Source organism: Sardina pilchardus, chromosome 3, assembly GCF_963854185.1.
Source record: "Sardina pilchardus chromosome 3, fSarPil1.1, whole genome shotgun sequence".
Classification (NCBI taxonomy): domain Eukaryota; kingdom Metazoa; phylum Chordata; class Actinopteri; order Clupeiformes; family Clupeidae; genus Sardina; species Sardina pilchardus.
Window position 1 is genome coordinate 2,689,968 of NC_084996.1, and position 16,237 is coordinate 2,706,204.

At 40.0% G+C, this 16,237-nt stretch overlaps 1 protein-coding gene across 3 annotated transcripts; it reads left to right on the forward strand.

The window, feature by feature from the left end:
* The first annotated feature begins 2,214 nt into the window (after positions 1 to 2,214).
* Positions 2,215 to 13,001, forward strand: LOC134076024 (pancreatic secretory granule membrane major glycoprotein GP2-like). 3 transcript variants are annotated; one of them, XM_062531033.1, is made up of 6 exons: positions 2,215 to 2,324; positions 9,300 to 9,389; positions 9,738 to 10,181; positions 10,299 to 10,343; positions 10,530 to 10,612; positions 12,364 to 13,001. In XM_062531033.1, exons 2-6 carry the CDS (start codon positions 9,329 to 9,331, stop codon positions 12,439 to 12,441), a joined length of 711 nt encoding a protein of 236 aa, XP_062387017.1. In that variant the 5' UTR covers positions 2,215 to 2,324; positions 9,300 to 9,328; the 3' UTR covers positions 12,442 to 13,001. The 3 variants fall into 3 exon arrangements, with proteins under 3 accessions (XP_062387017.1, XP_062387020.1, XP_062387018.1); XM_062531036.1 differs by having other exon boundaries at positions 10,299 to 10,347; positions 12,364 to 12,391; XM_062531034.1 differs by having other exon boundaries at positions 2,221 to 2,324; positions 9,312 to 9,389.
* The last annotated feature ends 3,236 nt before the right edge of the window (positions 13,002 to 16,237 follow it).

The window sequence follows — 16,237 nt, forward strand, 5'->3', positions numbered from 1 at the left end:
CGGTGTAGAATAAGGCCAACTTTACATCTCTGCTCTTCTGTGTTGAGATGACAAGGCAGGTGCAATGTCGCTTATCCACATGTTTTTAACATTTTCCAGCAGAGTCTTCCTCTTTTTGTAGATATCTACTTCTGCTTTTTGCAATTCAACCTTCTTTTGGAAAGTAGATTTGCCCATTGGCTATGGTAACCCCAATGAGTGTCCAGGCCCTTGTAGTGGTGTGTAAGACAACACAGAGTTCATTCTAACCATGCAAGTGGTGGCCTACTGGTTAGAGCTTCGAGCTTCTAACCGGGGGGTTGCCCGTTTGATCCCCATTAGGCCTATAGATGACATTTCTGTAATAAAACTTTAGGGCACTCAACATTTCTGGGTTCAAGAAATTACGACTACTAATAATCAAGGAACGTTGCAAACGTACTATGGGCGCAGTGATATAATGCACTAGCTACTTTTGCTTGTTGCCTATGGGGACTATTTTCAGGTGCTGCGTGATATCACTGCGCCCAGATGATTATTACGCCAGATGTGAGTGTAGTTCCATGTCGAATCAGCCTAGAAAATCGCCAGGTTTCATTCTCAGTTTGTCTTATGCCAGTTTCTAACTTCAGAAGAGACACGTTTTAAATGGGAAATTTACTGGAAATCTTAGTCACTTTTAAAAGTGAGGCTAGCAGGCGAGATGCTAACCAATTCAATGATGTATGCTAGGCTGAAGCTAAAAGTTTTGTCGCCAGACTCACAGAACGGCTGGATGAACGGGAAAAAGGAAAATATCAATTGTTTTGCTCGAGGGAAGGTGGAAAATGAGCTTATATCCAAAAATGGTGGAATATCCCTTTAACTCACAGACGTTTCCCACTGAACAATATATTTCCTGTTATAACCTCAAGCTCCTCCCCTTCAACACCAAAACAGAGACAGTAACTATAAAGTAACAGGAAGGCTATTGACACGGCAAATTGAAATATTACAATTTGAGTATTAAGTTCCTTGAGATAAAGGCAGGGGATTTTCCACAGTGAACTATCAACGGCTGAGCCTAACATTACACATGATATGGAATACCAATACAATATATTGACAACAACGAACCAAAGCAGCAAAACCACCAATAAAGCAGCCTCCATGTGCAACAAATAGGCTTCACTAACAAGTGCTCATGCAACGCTGATGCAGCTCAAAGCAACGCTAATGACCCATTTACCCAGAGAAGAACACAAAGCAGGAGCAGACCTTTAGCATCTCCAAACTAGCCAGTGCTGACAGTATGCCCCATTGATGTGGGCTCAGACTGGCTACAACAGCCTCATCACCACTTGAGGTGGGATAGTGCTACAACAACAAAGTAAAGCAGTAAACACAAAACAAAACAAAACAGACCAACAAAGCAGCCTTTGTGTGTAACAAGAAAAAAACAACTTGCAGCAACAAAAGCTGACATGAAGAACCAAAGAAATATTGTCATTGAAAAGGCACATGAAAATGACCACAAAACTTCTACAACATCTTCTTAGTGTCCATGATTCCAGTGCCATAAAGTTCTCTTTTTAAATGTTTTATTTATTTATTCATTCATTTATTTTAAATCAATGTCAGTCTGTTATGCAATGTGTTGTTTTTTCCATGTCAATATCAAAGACTCCTTTAGCTCACTATACAGTGTATAGTACACTGTACAGTATGTCAAGAGTTGTCTTTCGGGTCCAACTGGATTAAACTACTAGTCTCTTCATCAATTCCGCCAAGTTTCTTATCTCATTCTAGTGAAGCGAGAGTAAGATGATGGTGCACAGATTACAGAAGGGGAAGAAGCCAAGCGGTAGAGACTGAACAAATATCCAAACAACGTCAAACATGGCACAGAACTCGCTCATGCCTTTCAGCAGGACACCTGCCAAGTTGGAAATCTTCAGACGACAGTTTGAGAGACAAGTGGATAACAGACAGACACACACTCACAATCACACAGACAGACAGTTCCTGTCATTAATAGATAAAGTTTTATTTTGCTTAGGGTTGGCTTTTTGACTTTGTTTGAAATTCTTATTTTTAACAAATGAGTCCATTTGGGCAGATAGCCAAATACCATTAAGAGCGACTGCATGCCATCACAGCACTTAAATCACACAGTGGATGCAGGCGGCACACCCACGTACATGAGGATCTGCTGTAGAAGGAAGTTGTGCATAAAATCATTCATCTGCCAGGTGTCCTGGACGTGTACATTTTCCTAAACGGAAAACCGTGATATTTAAGTCTTGCTCTTCTCTGTGTTTTGGAGTTTGTGTGGACAGATGAGAGAGAGGCCACCTACCACGTCGGTAAGGGTTGACATCCTACTTTCCTGTGTTTGTATGTATTTGATTGACATGTATTTTGGATACATTTCAATCAGTCTTCTATTGATGACTTGGAGATCAGCAAACTTATGAAACTATCCAAAGCGAAGTAGATACCATCTACTAGGCTATATTGTATGTGTTAGAGATACATATCCACCAGTTTCATCTGTTTTAAAACAGCTGTTTTGATTGATGAAAGAAAGAATCATTTTAATCATAATTAATTTGACACTATTATGCAGAGTGACGTACAGTGCATTAAGTGCAGGGACAAACTCCCTGGAGCGAATTGAGTTAAGTGAACTAAACACCTCAAAATGTGTCGAGACAAACTACCGATTCTCTAGAGAGAGATTTAGATCAGAGATCTGGGTGCTATACTACATTATATTCCCCTTTTCTTTTCATGTTTTATTGTTCTTGTTTGTTATTTGATTAAAAGAGCTTAATGCTCAGTATATTTCCTTGAATAAACAGCGGTTGATCACAACCCCTATAGCCACTATGACCACCATCAGTGGTTGCACAGACTACTGTGAGTTGAATGGAATAAACATCTGTTTATCAATACATAAAATGCTTCAAAACTCCACTGCCGATTCCCCGGAGAGAGACATGGAATAGCCTTCTTTTTGTGCAGATGGGTTTTTTTTTTTAGATTTTTTGCGAAAGAAGACAGACAAGATGTCTTGACCAATCCTGTCTCTGGCTTCAGATGACTTCTCCTTAACCCTTAGATGCATAGGCTACCAATACCTACACTCTTCCATGAGTGGGGTCAAAAATGACCCCAATTAGAATGCACGCGTTTTTTGCTGTAAACTCAAATAATGTCTTTCATTTTGGTTAAAGATGATGATTTTTATTATCAAAAATGTCAAAAAAATAATTATTTCATGTTGGACATATTGATGTATCACTGTTTATTAACATTTTATTACAAAACAGCTTTTAGAAAGGCAAAAAAGGTAAACATCCTAAAATTATCTCAACATAGGTGAATAGGGTAACATTTTTAACTTAGAGATATCTTCATGAAACTTTACCAGTTGAATACTCACATAAATAGGAGAAAAAAACGTATTGCAAGTTTTCTGTATTTATGTTTAAATATGCTAATTAGGTCATGTCTAATTAAATATGCGCTAATTTGCATATGTTTTGATGCGAAGAATCTGACCATTGGAAAAAGCCAGGTTGAAAATGATTTTTTTGTAGTGTTAAAATATCAAATAAAAACACATTTACTGAGGTGATTATGAATATCTTCTTTTGTTATCCAGTAAATCAGAAAATACTGCCAATTGGCTTTTCGCCCTATTTTTAGGCATAAAAGTCATACAACTCAGGCCAAGAACGCTATATCAACAAATCCCTCTGTAAATATCGCTTGGTGAATTCTGCTTCACAATGATAGGAAGAGCGGACATCGAAGGATCAAAAAGCGACGTTGCTATGAACGCTTGGCCGCCACATTATATGATGATACTTAGATTTATGTTGCTGTGTAAAAATAGCCTTCAGGATGGTGAGACTGCTGACATGAGATGTGATAATCAACAGTAAATGTATACCTGACTGCCACAGTTGATAAAAATCAAAAGATCCTAGGGTTAACTTTTGAAATTCCAAAGAAAATGCTTGGGGTCATTTTTGACCCCACCTATGCGGATCGGTGGTACTGATACAAAACATGAAATTACTTTAAAAATATAACAATTAGACACAAATCCAAATGGCCTCATGTCAAAGACAACCTATTTGAGGAATACATGGAAGGTTAAATGAAAAAAATGTAAAATGAAGCAAGAAAACAACCTCTGGGGTCATTTTTGACCCCACGTATGCATCTAAGGGTTAAAGCTTTCAGCAAAATAAACACAATTAACAAAATAAACAGCCTTTCAAAATGACATTGGTTCCTTTTGTTCGTCTGGCACTAAGTGTGACGGAAGGCTTGTTGTTATCTTACACTCAATTCACTGAAAAAATTTCCGCCATGCGCTCTAGGTCAATTGAACATTGTGCAAGGCCTGGCAAGGCAAGGCAGTTTATTTTTTATAGCACTTACATGGTGCAATTCAAAGTGCTTCACACAGATATACAGCGCCCTCCACAATTATTGGCACCCCTGGTTAAGATGTGTTCTTTAGCTTCTAATAAATTATTTTTTTTTCCAAATAATATAGGACCACAATGAAAAAAAGCGTAAAATCCAACCTTTAATACAAGTGTATTTATTTAGAAGGAAAAAAATCCCACATTAAGAAATAATTATTTTACATCAAATCATGCGTGCCACAATTATTGGCACCCCTGATGTTAATGCTTTGTACAACCCCCTTTTGCTAATAAAACAGCACCTAATCTTGTCTTATAATGTTTCACAAGATTAGAGAACACAGAAAGAGGGATCTTCGACCATTCCTCTTTGCACAAAATCTCCAAATCAGCCAACAACCTGGGTTATCTCCTCTGCACTCTCCTCTTCAACTCACCCCACAGGTTTTCAATGGGATTGAGGTCTGGGAACTGAGATGACCATGGTAGGAGCTTGATACGGTGTCTGGTGAACCATTTCTGTGTAGACTTGGCCATATGTTTAGGGTCATTATCTGAAAGACCCAGTGACGATCCATCTTCAGCTTTCGGGCAGAGGCCACCAGATTTTGATTTAAAATGTCCTGGTATTTCAAAGCATTCATGATGTGATGCACCCTAACAAGGTTCCCAGGCCCTTTGGAAGAGAAACAGGCCCACAGCATCACCGATCCTCCCCCATACTTCACAGTGGGCATGAGGTGCTGTTCTGCATACTCATCTTTTTGTTACGCCAGACCCACTTAGAGTGTTTGTTGCCAAAAAGCTCTAACTTTGTCTCATCTGACCAAAGCACACGGTCCCAGTTGAAGGCCCAGTACCGCTCCAGGCGTTTGTGCTTATGATTTTGAGTGAGAAAGGTTTTTTTCCCTACTTGCCTCCCAAACAACTTGTTGGCATGTAGATAGCGCCTGATGGTTGTTTTGGAGACTTTGTGACCCCAAGATGCAACCATTTGATGCAATTCTGTAACAGTGAGTTTTGGAGATTTTTTTATTTCCCTTAGCATCCTCCTCACTGTGCGTGGTGGCAAAATAAACTTGTGTCCTCTTCCAGGCTTGTTTACCACTGTTCCAGTTGTTTTAAACTTCTTAACGATTCCTCTGACCATAGATATGGGCAGGTGTGCGAGTGGCTATTTTCTTATAGCCATTGCCTTACTTGTGAAGGTCGACACACATCTGCCTTACTTGAACAGTGTGTTCCTTTGTCTTTCCCATGTTGAAGAGAAATGGCCTCTGTGTCACGTCATAATGATAGCCCAGGGAAACAGGATGTTAAGAATTACTAATTAAATGTTCCTACATACTCTGATTGACTTTGTAAACTACTGTAGAAATGACAGAAATGACAGAAATACTTTAATTACATTTCCTAGGAATTGTTAGGGGTGCCAATAATTGTGGAACAGGTGATTTTATGAAGAATAATTATTTCTTAATGTGGGATTTTTTTCCTTCTAAATAAATTCACTTGTATTAAAGGTTGGATTTTACGCTTTTTTTCATTGTGGTCCTATATTATTTGGAAAAAAAATGATTTTATTAGAAGCTAAAGAACACATCTTAACCAGGGGTGCCAATAATTGTGGAGGGCGCTGTACACAAATATGTAGTCACTCTGTCAGTACATAATGGTCATTAAAATTGACGATAAATCCAGGTATAAAATAGTTAAAAGATAAAAACATAAACACATAAAATAGTTAAAATAATAGCTAAAATAAAGTAGAAATAAAAAAAAAAACAGAAAGAGTGTGGTCATTAAAAAATACATATGGTCCAGCACATGATCCAAAAATCTTACACCCACTTAAAATCATTACGCCACACTGACCAAGAGAAACCTGGTCTAAAGCGAAAGGCACATATAAAGCACGGATGAACTGTCATGAGATGTAGCCTAAGCAGCTCTTAGCAAGGAGTCCCAAATAACTAGTCTTCAGGATAAATATCCTTTGGATTTGTATTCAGTCATTTTATCCATGAAGCAACGCACAAACATATACAATAATGTCTGTTGCACCAATTGAACATTAGTCAAGTCAAGTCAAGTCAAATTTTATTTATATAGCACATTTAAAAGCAACAGCATTGCACCAAAGTGCTTTACATAGAACAAATAAATAATAATAATCATCATCATCAATAATAACAACAATAATAATAATAATACAATATTAGTAGGCAAAAGGATGGGCATTGTGATAATATTAATGAAACATTGAAACTAAAAATAAAAACAAATAAGAAATTAAAGAAAAGTTAAGAAGTTAACACAACAGTGGAGATAAACAAAAAGGAAACATTTGAGGGAGAGGTGGAGAGGTCAGGGAGTGTTAAAAGCTAGGGAGAAGAGGTAAGTCTTTAAGTTGGATTTAAAGCTAGTAGGGGTGTGAATCTCTCCCTTTTAAGACGATTCGATTCGTATCGATTCATAAAGCTACGATACGATTCACAGACGATGCGGTTTAATACAGAACGATTCAGTGCGATTCGATACGATGCGATACGATTCAATACGATGCAGTAATAGGCCCCAAAATGCAATAGTCTCATTTTATTTTCCATACTGCAGATTTTTTATTTTTTTTTGCTACTTTAAATGGCATGAGAAAAGTTAGGCTACAATTGCATGTCATTTATTACATTTTTTCCAACAGACTTGATTGACTGGATTGAAAGACTGAACAAACATTTTGATAATAAGAACGTGGCCAAATGCCTCTAAACGAAATCACTCGGCCAATTAATAGAGATACATTCATATCACACTTAGCTGCTGAACCAATCACAATAGTTTAGAAATATGTGATGTAGCTGTAGCTCTTGGGAAAGAGTGTCTGTCTGGATTACCTTTCATAAATAAGGAGTCTACTAACGCACGTTGTGAGAACCGCGTTCAACACATGACAGGTAGGCACTAGTACTACCCTCCCTCCTCAGTCAACTTTCAGACCTGCACCGAACAAGCGCGGTGAAGTTAGCAGGACGTTTGATATTCGCTCGATATTCGATTTTAACTTTCCCCGTATTCGGGCTTTCCCACAGATTTCAGTTTAGCAACGAGATCAGCGAGACAGTAAAGGCACCGAAGCATTTGGGGAGACACGGGGAAAGTGGAATGCAGGAGGATGACAAGGGGTGTTTGTTGTTGCCTATGAAGCTAGTTTTGAAGCTTGTACTTACGACTGAATGTCTTCGTTCAGGATACTGCAACACACATTCACGTCAGTGTTATCTGCGTTTCACTAAACTTGACAACTAGTTTGTTGCTGCCACTGTCTAGCAATGACGCTACTTAGCCTACCCTCGTTGGAGAAGGCTAGGCGCTCTGGTGTGTTAGTAGCAAATCACTCACGGATGGTCTTACGATTTTGAAAGTAGCCTATCATAACTTGTAACGTTAGTTTTCCGATTCGTCATTTTAAAATCGATTTATCTATCGATTCATAGTACATTTAAACCGATCCAGGGGTTTGCCTACCGATGCACTCGCGTTGTTAACGTTCCGAATGATTACCGATACGTATCGGTTATTTTTTACACCCCTAAAAGCTAGTAATAGTGGGGCAAGATTTGATAGTATCGGGAAGGCTATTCCAGAGTTGGGGGGCATAGACAGAAAAAGCTCTGTCACCTTTGGATTTAAGTGAAGCAGAGGGAATAGAAAGAAGACATTGTGAGGAAGAACGAAGAGGTCTAGGAGGACAGTAAGGAATTAAGAGATCACAGATGTATTGAGGTGCTAAGTCATGTAAGGCTTTATAAACAAAAAGCAGAATTTTAAAATTAATTCTTTGTTCAACAGGGAGCCAGTGAAGTTTAGCCAACACAGGTGTAATGTGGTCATGTTTCTTAGATCCAGTTAGCAATCTTGCTGCAGCATTTTGGACAATCTGGAGTCTGTGCAGTGTTGACTTAGTTAAACCTACATACAATGAGTTGCAGTAATCAAGTCTAGATGATATGAAGGCATGTATAAGGACTTCTAAATCACTGTAGGAAAGACAGGACTTAAGTTTGGCTATTAATCGAAGCTGGAAAAAACTCCCTTTGACCACGCTGTTGACTTGCTTGTTAAAAGTCAAAGCAGAGTCTAGGAAAACACCTAGGTTTTTAACAACACTGTGGTGGTTAACAGACAGAGGGCCAAGAGCCTTGCTAAGAGTGTTGACAGAGTTTGATGGTCCGAAAATGATCACTTCTGTTTTATTTTCATTAAGCTGTAAAAAATTGTTAGCCATCCAATTCTTAATGTCACTGAGACAAAGAAAAAGGTTGCTCAATGAACAGGAATTTTCAGGTGCCACTGGTATATAAAATTGGGTATCATCCGCATAGCAGTGGTAACGAATATTGTGACGGTTAAAAATGGACCCCAGGGGAAGCATATATAAAGAAAATAACAGAGGCCCTAAAATAGAACCCTGGGGGACGCCACACTTAATGGGAGCAGATGATGACAAAGCATTACCTAAATGCACTGAAAAAGATCTATCAGTTAGATAGGATCTGAACCAAGTTAATACAGTGCCTTGCAGACCGACTTCAACATCCAGGCGTTTTAAAAGGATATTGTGGTCAATAGTGTCAAAAGCAGCACTAAGATCTAATAAGACCAGAAGGGCACAGGAACCAGAGTCAACAGAGAGCATTAAATCATTATGGACCTTAAGTAATGCAGACTCTGTACTATGAAGTGGTCTAAAACCAGATTGAAACTTGTCAAGGATATTAGAAGTGTTTAAATAGGAAGAGACCTGAGACAGAACAACTTTTTCTAAGATCTTTGACATTAAAGTCTCAACCAAAGATCTTAGAGTGTAGCTCTATATTTGTTTTGTCTCAACAGAATCTTTTACAGGTGCAGCAGGCGATGAGATGATGAAGAAGAGCATGATGATGATTCCACTGTCGTTATATCTCCCCCTGCTGGCTATGAGTAAGACTTCCTCTCAGGACCTCTTATCAAAACATTTGGTCATACATTTCATGGTGATGTATCTGGCCTTGTTAATGTGCTGAGGTCTGTTTATAATTACATGGTTTGTGTGATTGCGTGTGATTGTGTGTGTGCTGTGGGTGTATTTGTTTGATTGTGTGTGTGCTGTGTGTGTCTATATGTTTGTTTGATTGTATATGTGCTGTGTGTGTGTGTGTGTGTGTGTGTGTGTGTGTGTGTGTGTGTGTGTGTGTGTGTGTGTGTGTGTGTGTGTGTGTGTCTGTATGGTTGTTTGATTGTACTGTATATGTGCTGTGTGTGTGTGTGATTATCTGAATCCTGTATTAGTTCTACACGCCCCCCAAGCCACGGCAGCCCAAGAGAGTGACCCGTGTTACAACTACACTGTGCTGAACGACACCTGGAGGGCCACCACCAACCTGGACCGATCATCACAAATATGCGACAGTGCCAGTTTTGATGTAAAGTATAATGTCAGTTATGGAGGCAGAGAGTGGCAGGGCTGGTACCTGTTTGTCCACCAGGAAGTGAGCGTTCGGATTCCCAACACATGTGTGCCTTGGTCTCGATGTGGCACCATTGTAGCCCTCTGGCTGAACGGCACTCACCCGCGCCCAGAGGATGGCATCGTCACCAGGCAGGTGTGTGGGCACTGGAGTAGTGGCTGCTGCCATTTCAAACCACCATCCATCCAGGTTAAAGCGTGTCCTGGAAACTACACTGTTTACAAACTAGTGGATCCTTTCCTCTGTCATTCGGCGTACTGTACAGGTAAACAAAGGTTTCATTTTACAGGTACTCAATACTGGGCATTTTCCTCAAGTCTAATGTAATTCATTGTGCTTTGAGTTCAGATTCATAATTTTGCACCTACAAACTTCTCCATAGATTTGAGTGATACAGGAGCCCTTCCAACTAGAAGTCCTGATCCAAGTAGGTGTGTGTGTGCATGTGTGTGTGTGTGTGCATGTGTGTGTGTGTGTGTGTGTGTGTGTGTGTGTGTGTGTGTGTGTGTGTGTGTGTGTGTGTGTGCGCGCGCTTGTGTTTGTATTTTTGTTTGTGTGATCTGTGATTTTAATCTCAAAATCACAGCCACCTCTACTTCCTCCATCTTCCCAGGTCATGTTGTTGGTCTGCTGATGAAGGTCTCTGCTGTTGAGACTTTGAATGAAACTGAGATTGAGGAGCAGATACTGAAGCCAGTGAGTACAGCAGCACAGTCCTGCCCTCTAGAGGCCATGCTGGACACTGCACCTGATTATACAGCAGTTCAATCTAACCTATGCTATGTTACATTACATGACATTACACCCTTTTAATCCACAGTGATTTACATGTGTCAACTATAATATAAGGGATTACATTGTCATTACATTGTCCCCCAAGCAACTTGGGGTTAAGGGCACAACGGTGGAAGCCGGGAATTGAAGCGACAATATATAGATAGATAGATATTCAATATTCAGGCTACTGCATGTAAGCTCAGCTCCTTAATCCCTACACTGCCACTGCCATCGCCTATGTGTAGGTCGTTTGTGAGTGGCCTTTTCTCAGTGGTAAGCTGTAAATGAGCAGTGCCATTGTGAAGGGTGGAGGTGGTCAGTAAGCTGTAAATGTGCAGTAGCATTGTGAAGGGTGGAGGTGATCTGGTGGTCAGTAGTAAGCTGTAAATGTGCAGTAGCATTGTGAAGGGTGGAGGTGATCTGGTGGTCAGTAGTAAGCTGTAAATGTGCAGTAGCATTGTACTGTAAAGGGTGGAGGTGCTCTGGTGGTCAGTAAGCTGTAAATGTGCAGTACCATTGTGAAGGGTGGAGGTGCTCTGTAGGTCAGTAAGCTGTAAATGTGCAGTACCATTGTAAAGGGTGGAGGTGCTCTGGTGGTCAATAGTAAGCTGTAAATGAGCAGTAGCATTGTGAAGGGTGGAGGTGCTCTGGTGGTCAATAGTAAGCTGTAAATGAGCAGTAGCATTGTGAAGGGTGGAGGTGGTCATAGTAAGCTGTAAAAGTGCAGTAGCATTGTACTGTAAAGGGTGGAGTTGCTCTGGTGGTCAGTAGTAAGCTGTAAATGTGCAGTACCATTGTACTGTAAAGGGTGGAGGTGGTCTGGTGGTGGTGATCTGCTCCTCTAGACATCACAGGGTTGGCAGTCTGAGCCCAGGAACCACCACCGCTGTGCCCCTTAGCAGAGGTTGATGTCCCAGCTCCAGAAAGTAATAGTCCTGCCATATATCCTTCCTACCTGTGCACTTAACCCAGGTGATATCACTAATGAGCCCGTATTCACAAAGCATTTGATCTTACCACCAGGAGGACTCTGCACAAATCTAACTAAAAGATAAATCATTGAATCGGTTTAGACCATTAGTATCTTGCCTGCTAGCCTCACATTTAAAAGTGTTTAAAAGATTTACGTAATTTTCCCATTTAAATCGGGTCTTTTCTGAAGTTAGAAAGTGCAATAAGACAAACTGAAAATGAAACCTTGGCTAATTTTACATGGAACTACACTCTCATCTGGTGTAATAATCAAAGAAAGTTGCAAATGTACCATGGGCGCAGTGATATCATGCAGCACCTGAAAGTAGTCCCCATAGGCAACAAGCAGTAGTAGTGCGTGCGTATCACTGCGCCCATAGTACTTTTGCAACATTCCTTAATTATTACGCCAGAATGAGAGTGTAGTTCCATGTCAAATCAGCCTACAAAATTGTCCGGTTTCATTTTCAGTTTGTAGCCTCCAGCCTCGAGATTTGAGTCCAATTCGGGTCGTTCCTCCACCCCATCTCTCTCCCCCACTCACTTCTGTCAGTCTCTTCACTGTCCTCTGAATAGGTCAAAAAGGGCCAAACATTTTAAAAACGGTTTCTTTTGAGATACCCAAAGAGATGTGAAATGAAATAACTTATTGAAAAAACGTTGATCTCTTCCCACATTGGTGTGTTGTTCATTCTCAGTTTGGAGAAGCCCTGAGAGCACAAGGAGTAAATGTTACTGGGATCCGGTTGAGAGCAGTTCGTCAGGTTGGACCTTAGGGGAACAGAGGAGGAGCGTGAAGCACGATGCTGGACACTCACCCACTGCAGTGAAGATATGGAGACGTAAAAAGGAGATTATTCTGTGTGTGATGGCTAATCTGTTTACCTAAACATGAGATTACATTATTATTCTGTGTGTGATGGCTAATCTGTGTTCCTAAACATGAGATTACATTATTATTCTGTGTGTGATGGCTAATCTGTTTACCTAAACATGAGATTACATTATTATTCTGTGTGTGATGGCTAATCTGTTTTCCTAAACATGAAACCGCATTATGTGAGTGATGGCTAAAAGTCTTTGAAATCTTTTTTTCTAGACAACATTATGACTGTATATGTGATGGCTAGAAATCTGTCTCCCTTAACATCAGACAGCATTATGTGTAATATCTAAACAAAATATGTTTATGTTATGTCCTAAACATAAGTCTGCATTATTTGTGATGGCGCAGCATTATGATTGTGTGTGATGGAAGAAAATCTATTTTCCTCAACGTGAGACAGCATTATGACTGTAGTCTACTTGTGATGGCAAAATAAAACAGTTTTCCTGAGACAGTATTATCATTATGTGTGATGGCTAATAGTCTGTTCGCCAATAGTTCACTGTTTCCAATCAACATCACAATGGCTCAAGTGAGGCCAAAAGGGCTGTAAATGGAGGGAGACTGCAGACAAAGCACAGGACACTTAGGAATCCTGCAGAGAAAGCACAGGACACTTACAGTAGGATACTGGAGAATCCTGCAGAGAAAGTAGCTTCACAGTTGGTTAAGAGTAGAGTTTAACGTAAAGAGTTTTTGGACTTTTATTTTGACAAGTTTTTGACGTTTTATCTTCCACATTCATGAAAGGGTTGGTATGAATGTTGAGTCATGTTTCATGAAACAGTCATGAATGCTTCATGTGCAGTTCATGACAGCTGTTGTGAATGTGTTATGAATGAACCCGTCAAGTAAAGTGACATTCTTCAGTATATGCTGCCACAATGCTAGATTATTATTATTATTATTATTATTATTATTATGATTATTTAGTTTGGTTAGACACCCTTTGTCTATGACTCATCGTTTTCAACGCTTAATGTGTTTTAAATTCAAAACTGTTTCTCCTCAGTGCCGATAGTGGCATGTTTCAACATCGAGACTACTTCCTGGAGACACATCCACCAACCAGCAGAGGGCTTTGGCTACAGGGTGATCCAGGACACCGCATCACGGTATGAGTGGCATGAACATTGAGACAATCATGCAGTATGATTAATGGCATCACCAATCTGATTTTCTCAGTATGCAAATGAGCATATATTTAATGAGAGATCGCCTCATTTGCATGTGTAAACATTAAAATATAAAAAACATGCAATACATTTTTTCTCATCTTAAAGGAATATTTCGGTATTTTACACTTTAAGCACGTTTTCTGTATTGCCTATGGCTTTAACATGGCTCGCTTTGTCCATGCTCTATTCTGTCCTTAAAGGAACACTTCACCGTTTTTTTTACATTAAACTTTGTTATTCCCTTAACTTAGACGAGTTGATACATACCTCTCACGTTTCAATGCGTGCACTCACTGGCTCTGGTGCACGGCGCAACTTTGATAGCACTTAGCTAGCCCAGTTCATTCATTAGGATCCAAACAGAGATGAAGTTAGAAGCGACCAAACACCTCCATGTTTTCCCTATCAAAATACAGTTACACGAGTAGTCACACGACCAAGTATGGTGAGACAAAATACAATGTGGTGCATTTCTAAGCAGGTAACAGGGATAACTATATTGTGCGGCGGAATTAGCCTGGAAAACCAGCGCCAACTGCTGGACGGCAAAATGTTTTGCCTGCATTTGGGTCTGGCCTCGGACCACTGTACATTTTGAAAACACTGCCCTGAATCTGGCAGATGGCAACTAAACCAATCACAACGCAGAGATGTGTTTTGAATCAACGCGGGCGAGGCAGAGGGCTCTGGGGCGGGGTTTTGAGGGAGCGTTGGCCTATAGGCACAGACACGGTTTGAAAGACAACGGGTTGTGCTCATCAACAATGCTCCGTTGTATCCATTCATCGAGGCCAGACTAAATTAGACATCCAATCCATTTAGGCTGGTTTATCAGGCTACGGCGGAATAACAATTGGGAGCACCTAGACTTGGCGCAGTAATATCCTCACTCCAAAGTAAAACTGAAAGTGCAAGAGTGAGGATATTACTGCGCCACACAATATAGTTATCCCTGTTACCTGCTTAGAAAAGGCACCACGTTTTATTTTCGTAAATTGTTCATAGTTTTTTAATCGTAAATTGTAAGGTGCCAATCTTAGCAGTTTTAAGTCCGTCGGAGTCAGTCTTTTTCTAGTTTTGCCGTTACGACAATATCAAACATGTTTGATATTATCGGAAGTCTTTTCAGTCGTGGCTCATGCAAATAGTTACGTGCACATTAAAAACCAATAGTGACCTCGCTCGAACACCAAACAGGAAGGGCCAAAATAGGCGACAGCTGTAGCCTATATGATTATTTGTTATTTCATTTATTATAAATTATTAATCTAATTATTCTACGTGACGGAACAGCTTATATCTGTTAGGGATGTCACACATGAAACAATGCTGCAGAAATGAGAAAAAATGACTTTGATGAGCAGGCATATGAGTTCCTGTTGATGATGACGTGTAGTGCACGATGGAAATAATTTGAAGGAATCTAGTAGCAGTCTTGTAAATAGTGACCCACAGTCTTTGCAAAATCCTAATGAACTCAATGAATTGTCTTTAGATGTGAGAAGGTCTGAAACTTCAGTCTTTCAACAATCTTTTCCAAATCTGGAGTGTTTCAAACGTTCCTTCCGTTGATTTCGTCTGTTCTTTGACACAAAATTGAGGAGCTTATGATTACGGATGAAACGGATGAAACGTTGCAATACCGAGCAATACCACAGGAATACCACAGGGAAAAATGGGGGCGCTATGCATTCACACGTAAAATACGGACGGAGGTATGAAGACACCACCGGATAGAACGTGCGTACAAAATACGGACGTAAATTGCCACACGTTGAGCATGAATGCTTAAGACACACACGGTTGTGGGGTATCTGAAAAAGTACTTCCGGGATGTCGAAAATAATGATAAAAGATGACAGAAGCTGTATTTCGCTGCTAAACGTACTATAGATGATCGTTGCAGACCAGTAACCAGTAAAAACAAACGTTTAGGGGTGTTTTAAGGACAGAATAGAGCATGCACAAAACGAGCCGTGTTAAAGCCATATGGAGCTCATTCTAAAGCTGCCAAATTCCACAAACAGGAAGTACGACTCTTACGACTAGACTACTAATAATCAAGGAACGTTGCAAACGTACTATGGGCGCAGTGATATCGCGCACTAGCTACTTTTGCTTGTTGCCTATGGGGACTATTTTAAGGTGCTGCGTGATATTATACTGTGCCCATAGTATGTTTGCAACTTTCCTTGATTATTACGCCAGATGAGAGTGTAGTTTCATGTTTCATTTTCAGGTTGTCTTATTGCAGTTTCTAACTTCAGAAGAGACAAGTTTTACGTGGGAAATTTACTGGAAATCTTTGTCACTTTTAAAAGTGAGGCTAGAAGGCGAGATGCTAATGGTCTAAACCAATTCAAAGATGTATGCTAGGCTGAAGCTAAAAGTTGTAGGCCTATCGCAACGCAAGACTCACAGAACGGCTGGATGAACAGGAAAAAGGTAAATATCAATTGTTTTGCTCGAGGGGAAATGAAAAATGAGCTTAATTCCAAAAATGGTGGA